Consider the following 7,322-nt stretch of genomic DNA (forward strand, 5'->3'; position numbering starts at 1 on the left):
AGAAGTGGAAGAAGTGGAAGAGTCTGCCATACGTAACCGTTTGAGTGTTGAGCGCGTGATTTTGACGCGCCATGTTATCTCTCTTCATGCGCGTGACTTCTATTTGGGCTGGGCCAACTTGTAAGCTTGTAAACTTGTATGTGTAGCAGGCCCGAATTTAAAAATAATTAAATTTTTATTTTGTCATTTTACATATCTCTTCAATTTTAAAAAACCTAATGCTATTACTTTAAATTATGAATAACGTCAAAAAAAAAAAAAGAGAAAACTAAGAATAATGCAGTACAAGTTTTTTTGGGCGATAACAACCTAAGATTTATTTTTTTATTGTTTATAATATTTCTTTATTTGACAAATTAAAAGTTAATTTATCATAAATTAAAATTTTATTTAAAAATTTATTATTAACTAATAAATTATTAATAAATTATTATATATACATAAAATATTCAAACTCCACAGTTATTTAAGGAGACTAATAACTAATTACTAGATTAACAGTTATTTAAGGAGACTAATAACTAATTACTAGATTAACTCGATCGAAGTTGGATACCAAGACACTGTTTAAAACTAAAGCAAGGAAAAGAAAAGTTACAGAAAGGCCCAAGTCAGCAGTAACAGTCCTTCAGTACAAGGGAGAGCAGGGCTCCATGACCTTCGGGATGGATCTGGGAACATCTCGACCCACGTGGCCGAGAATTATAGATACGTGGCGCCACACACACAGCTTTGACTGGGGATGCCATTTCACTACACAGCAAAAGCTCAACCATGTACTTTTTTAATTAGCAAAAACTAAAACCATTTGTTTTCTGCTGCCGCTGCGTTTTGACCTACCAAACAAGAAAGCAAACGAAATCCCTTTCCTTCTCTGTTGTTCCGCCGCTACCCTTCTTCACTCCATGGCCGACAAGCCTCAATCCCTTGCTGAGGTTCCGTTCCTTAACTTCTCATTTATCACTCTTTTCTTATCTTTCTTGTCAGTTTTACTCTCTACACTCGACGATCTTTTCTTAATTTTGGTATATCTTAGCTTATTCAAGTTCACTCTTTCTTTTCCCCCTTTTAAAAGCTCTTTTTTTTTTAATCAATTTAGAATGCGTAAGTTAGAAATTGAAGCTTGATTCAATTAATTCACAGTAGGGATTTTTTTGTGCTAGCTTGTGCTTGGATTCAATTTATAGTTAAAAGTTTATGTGTTTACTTCCTTTTTAATGCGTGTGTTTGTGTTTTTTTTTTAATTTGCTTTTAAAGTGTTTCATGATAAATTAAGCTTATTATACGTTCTGGATCTTGCACAAACTTATGGGATAATCCATGACATTTTCTAATCTGTTGTATTGTATCTACCTAAACTTCCGGAAACAGAAATGCGAAGTTAGATCTATATCATGGGAATTAGGACAAGTCCCTTTTATTGTCCAAATTAACTTTGTTCTTTCTATGGGAGCTTTATTTTTCCCTTCCACTGTAATTCAGTCTGTTGTTGTATGATTGAAGAGTTTCGGTTCTTGTTTTCTACCGTATTAACAAGGTACAGCATACAAGTTTTCTCATATTGTGTTTAGTTTCTAATATGTGTTTATTAGCTAAGTTTCCATCACTTTATTCGTGGTAGATGATATATCATTTTATAAGAAATGCAGGATCTCATGTTTATTATCCAATGGTTATGTCGTGTGAAGAGATAGATAGACACCCCTATCTTAAATGGGCTTGGTTCTAGGAAAATTCAAGTGTCTTTGGAAACAAAAGTTGTGATGGAATTGAATAGAATTCTTGAATTAATTCAATTCTGAGGAGAGTTCTTAAGTTTGGAATGAATTAGAATATAATTGAATTGAATTGTGTAGAAGTAGTTTAAAATGAGAATTATACCCTCAACACTTCAACACCAGTACCCTATTGAAAAACCCACAATAGCGAAGTTTCGATTCCAACTCTTCATTGAAGAATGCACATTTATACAGATAAATGGTCATATGTAAAATCCATTACCCAGAACCACCCTTTTCCCACAATATCCCAAAGTAATTTGTTGAAGTTTTTGCCTAATAAACAAGACATGGCTGACTTTGTGATTTAGTCTGTCTATTCTTGCTTACCTTGTTGTTTTTAGTTGAAGGAGTGAGGTGGTGACCCAGAATGGGAATATGAGGAAGAGCAGATCAAATAAAGATGATGGAAGTAATGATGGTGGTGGTTTGTTAGAGTCACTTCTTGTGTAGAAACAAAAGAAGTGTTAGATAACACTAGGGTTATATTTTGCTATTTTAGTTTCTTAATGAGGATAGTTTTGGTATATCAATTTTTATGTATCAAGCTGTGAGAATTGAATTAGAAATTAGATCCATTTTGGTCTGATTTGTATATAGCCTTAACATGAGAATTGCATCCTCATTAGAATTGAAATCTTTGCTGTTTTTAAATACCAAAGCGTGAAATAGAATTCCAATTTTCTAGAAATTTCTATTCCAAGAGTTTCCAAACAGGCTCTTATGGAATCCATTTTAAACTGCTTTATATATATAATATATACACACACACACTTATAATAGATTTCTGATTCTTATGTTCTGTGTTATGAATGTGATGATAGATATTTTTTTCCCCAACATGCAGGAATATTACGTAAAGGATAAACAGGAGAAACCTGTTGAAGCTAAAGAAGTTGAAAAGGAGTCTGCTCTGGAGGAAACTGTTGTTGAGAAGACTGCGGAGGAAACAACTCCTGTTGCTGCGACGGCTGCTGAGGAAAGCAGTGAAGTCGTCCCTCCTCCTGAAGAGAGCACCGAAGAGCAAAGTAGTGGAAGTTTTGAAGAAGAAAAGTCTGGTGATGAAGATGCAGCTGAAGAGACCCCGGAGATTAAGGTAGTTTTAAAAAATTTTGAATAACAGGAACTAGGTCCCTTAGGAGTTCTACAGAGGACTAATGGGTCCCTGAAAAAGAAAAGAACAATTAAGTCTCTGAGGATTACTAACAGTGGACACATTACATTTCAATCATGCTTGATGCTCCTCCTTTTGTGTTCAAGATAATTATGTTCATATTTGTGTTATTGTTTCCAGCTTGAGACTGCTCCAGCAGATTTCCGTTTTCCAACCACAAATCAAACAAGGCATTGCTTTACCCGATATGTGGAATATCACCGGTTAGCCATCTTCTTTATTGTTGGCTTTTATTTCTATTGAGCTGATTGTTTGCACTTTAAAAAGAGGCTCACCAACCTTTTATTTTAAACTATGAAATTCTTGTGCAGATGTGTAGCTGCAAAAGGAGAAGGTGCACCAGAATGCGATAAGTTTGCTAAATATTATCGCTCACTTTGCCCTGGTGAATGGGTATGTATTTTTACTGGACATTATTTATTTATCCATCTATTTTTTTCAGACAATAGAAATTTTCGATCAACATTGTCGATTATCTATTGAATAACTAAGCATTGGGTCTGCATGTCTGGTAAGATTCACTTACTTAGATTTCTTGCTTATGTCAAGTTGCCATGTGCTTGTGGTCTTACTGGATACTTTTTCTATGAGATGGAGTTGCATTGCATCTTTTACTTTGTTGGTAGTTATATAAACTGACAGGAAATTGCATCCTATATGCTACTAGCCTGCAACTATGCTTTTCTGTGTTCTAAATTCACTTTGATGTCTGACTTCCTGTTAAATCAGAAACGTGTGAAAAGTGACAATAAGGTAGCAATTATAGTTATTAAACATGCAGGGATAGTTTATTGGGATAAATGAAGAATTCTTGAGTACAATTTTTGGGAGATGTTCTTATTACATGGACAGATGGATAACTTTTTGGACACTTGCAGCTTTTTTGAACATTCAGTTAATTGCTCTGTTCAGCTCATCCATTGTCATATTACATTCTGTCATGCATCTCCTCCTTCAACTCTTGTGGCTTAAATACTTCTATTCAGTTTATCCTTGCAAATGTTCGACATACATACTCTCTGCTATTGATAGGACCTGAGCTGTATTTGTATGTCATAGAAGGAAGTTCTGTAAGGTGTTAGATTGGGGGAATATCAAGGAGTGTGTAGTCCTAAAGTGCTGGGGACAACAATATGCCACTGAAGAGACACAAACATATTGTATGAGTTGGTAAAAAGGGGAGAATATAGATCTAAAATGTGGGAGGTCCGAAAGGTGGTAAGCTGAATATTGGCTTGGACTGCGAGAAACTATGCTGATATAGCAGTATAGCACTTGGAACCTTGTTCTCTTATTTCTGTTCATATTATCCATTCCTTTGGACAGATAACTGACTGGTCGCAACTCTGATAGTATGATTTCCCAGGATTTTTGTTCATTTTATTGCATGAAGTACTGGTTCTTATCAGCTACCTGACAATGCAATTCCATCTAAAGATCATTGTAACTTTTTGAAATGATTAGAACCCTCTTTTTTCTTTGTAGTGATTAGTTCTTTTAATCAAGAAGCTGTATGTGAATAACTTCTTGCTACTTAGAACTGGTTATACTAGACCCACAAGAAAATGAAGAAACCCTATATATTTGATTTCGAGCTGGAATTCTAATGACTAATATGAAATTCAGCTCAGAAAAGAGTGTGGAAAGAAGATTGAACTTGTAAGCAAAAGAGAGAATATATTCAAAGTCCTGGCCAATTAGGTGATCTACCCTATAATGAACCCCCTTACGGAATTAAAACCCTCTAAAATCTCCTGATCTCACATTGGCTATGCACTGTCAACGCAGCATAACCATCTGATCATGTCCTTTCACAATTTTAGCCCTCAAGTAGCCTACTTCACTTTCAATTCTTTCTTTCATACATTATATTGGGATTTTGAATTTCTAATACTTGTGAACCATTTTTCATAGGTTTTTAAAGTGTATAAACATTTCACTGTAGAATGTTAGTGTTTGATACCATTCAAGGAGTTTAGTGGTCATAATAGTGTATATGGTTTAGACCGGGACTGAAATTAGACGGCATAAAAGCTCAACGTCGCCATATCTGTAATGTTTGCATTAGTTTTCTCGCTGTTTAAGATGGATGCCTGATTAGCAAATTTTGTTGACGATTTCCATCAGATCAACACATCTTTTTCGTTATGTGTGTTTGTTTATGTTATCATTATTATTTATATTGCATTCTAAGGGTCTATTGTGATTCCTTAATTGTCGTCGTATCAGATTGACCGATGGAACGAGCAAAGGGAGAATGGAACATTCCCGGGCCCACTGTAGGCTGCACTTGTCTGTAACCGCTGATTCAATTTTCTTGCATTGTTGCATTTAAAATTGCTGGAGATAAAAAGCACATACTTTGGGAGAAATGTTGTCCATGTCAGGCATTGGTTTAATAAGAAAATTTTGGCTGTCTGTTTGAACTAGTTTGAGCTGTACAAATTCCATGAAACGCTTCTGGGGGGAATTTCCAGAGGTTGCTATATTATTTACCGGATTCCTTACTGCCTGAGGGATTTTGTTCAAGTCTACTATCCCCCGAAATAAAGGTAAACGAACGGAAATGATTAAAATATACAACTTTCTTTTGTTTAATTTTACATTATTATAGTGTTAGAATTTTACTAATGATCAGAAAAGTGGAGATGAGACGCAAATATCTATATGAAAGGTAATTTTCAAATACTAGAACACTTTTTTTAGTTTTTTTTTTCGCTCTGCACTTATTAGAACGCTACACTAATAATCGGATAGATCTAAAGTTTTGATGGGAGCAGAAGATAATCGACCTCTTAATGCAGCCCTACGGCCTAATAAGTAATAACTGGTGTCCTCAGCAAACAACAACCATACACACAAATACTTGCAAGTTATTGTTACTAGGATTTCGACCCATTTCATAATTGATTACGATCCTTGTGTAACAATGCAAGCTTTGCCCTAAGAAAGATGCCACAGGGATATTCCTGGCAAACTCAGATGCATGAGTTGAGGAATATCCGAGGCCTAGGCCAGAAAAGGATCTCTTTGCATGGATGTCAGCAGACATGCAGGGAATTAACTCTGATGTCATGTCGCATTGCCTAGCTTTAAACCCAAAACCCAAGCCAATGACAAAAAGAAGAAAATGTTGGCAAGAGGACACAGAGGACACAGGAAGTAAGAAAGCAACTCGAGTGTCTCCTACAAATTAGGTACAATAGAGAACTGTCATATCAACCCCTACAAATTAGGTACATTAGAGAACTGTCATATCAACCGAGTTGTCAAACGTCGTCCTAGATAAGAAAGCTGACGAAAAGTAGAAAATGTGTGTATAGACTACTTTGACCAAAAGAAGACCCGCTTTAAAGATACAGCCAATTGTTATACCGTAATTACCTTTGAAATGAAAATTGCGGGTGCCACATACCAAACGCTTACGATCAAAATCTTCAAAGACACGGTCAGGCAGAAGTTACATGTATACATTGACAACATGATTGTTAAGAAAAGTGAGGATGAACACTTAATAAGCGACTTGGAGAAAATCTTTGACTGCCTGAGGAAGCATCAGATGCAGCTAAACGAGCAAGATGCGCCTTCATAATTCAACCAAGTACCCAAAAGAAAAAGTGGAAGCCAAATCATAAAAATGCCAAGTTCGAGAACTTCCTTACGGACCAGCTGATGTTGTTATCTTCTTTCCATGAAGCCTTAACCCAAAAGGCGCTTCTGTTTTTCAATTTGACGAAGACAGAAACGATTGACCTTCCAATGATTGACCTTCCAATGGATTCAAGAATGCGAAAAGGTGCTCAATTGCTCTAAGGATATCTTTTTTACAAACCAAACATGGTGGGTAGAATGCTTACCTGGATCGTTGAGCTATTCCAACTCCACCATGTCTTGATTTAAAAAAGCCAACACTTGAACCCTAGTCTAGTTTCCATCAAGCCCTCCTTACTTCTTAGTCTGTTGTCAGAGCGGCCGGAGACTAGTCTGATTCTTTTACCACGGGAAACATGATTAATTGCTTGCTTAGGGAAGTGTGCCCGAATCTTCTAAAATATAATAAATAGTTGTGACTCGGTCTAGGTAGGATAGAGCCATCCTAATCTTAAAGAGAAGAATGAGAAGAAGCTAAAAAAAAGCAAAAAAGAACATAACCTCCGATACGATGAACGGAATAGAACCATATCGAGGCCTTATGAGTTGAGAAGCCGTAAAGAAGGTAGAGATGAAAACTTCTATTTAGGGTAAGCACTAAGAAGTCAGAATATGATGAGCCTAAAAATGCATTCAAAGTACAAGCAATGCTGACATGCTCCTAGAAAACTGTGTAAGGATAACCATCGGGCATTTTATCAACTATGACTCCCTAATAC

The 7,322-nt window shown here is 35.9% G+C and overlaps 1 protein-coding gene across 1 annotated transcript; it reads left to right on the forward strand.

The window, feature by feature from the left end:
* The first annotated feature begins 772 nt into the window (after positions 1-772).
* Positions 773-5,555, forward strand: LOC107459153 (cytochrome c oxidase subunit 6b-1). The gene is made up of 5 exons (XM_016077365.3): positions 773-935; positions 2,626-2,874; positions 3,073-3,155; positions 3,264-3,345; positions 5,182-5,555. Exons 1-5 carry the CDS (start codon positions 906-908, stop codon positions 5,233-5,235), a joined length of 498 nt encoding a protein of 165 aa, XP_015932851.1. The 5' UTR covers positions 773-905; the 3' UTR covers positions 5,236-5,555.
* The last annotated feature ends 1,767 nt before the right edge of the window (positions 5,556-7,322 follow it).

This window comes from Arachis duranensis, chromosome 7, assembly GCF_000817695.3.
Source record: "Arachis duranensis cultivar V14167 chromosome 7, aradu.V14167.gnm2.J7QH, whole genome shotgun sequence".
Classification (NCBI taxonomy): domain Eukaryota; kingdom Viridiplantae; phylum Streptophyta; class Magnoliopsida; order Fabales; family Fabaceae; genus Arachis; species Arachis duranensis.

Bases quoted from the DNA above. Each gene is read 5' to 3' on its own strand.
- LOC107459153 (XM_016077365.3), top strand. From the start codon at position 906: ATGGCCGACAAGCCTCAATCCCTTGCTGAG. The intron at 936-2,625 runs GTTCCGTTCCTT...CCCAACATGCAG, and splicing joins AGCCTCAATCCCTTGCTGAG to GAATATTACGTAAAGGATAA. The intron at 3,346-5,181 runs GTATGTATTTTT...TCGTCGTATCAG, and splicing joins CACTTTGCCCTGGTGAATGG to ATTGACCGATGGAACGAGCA.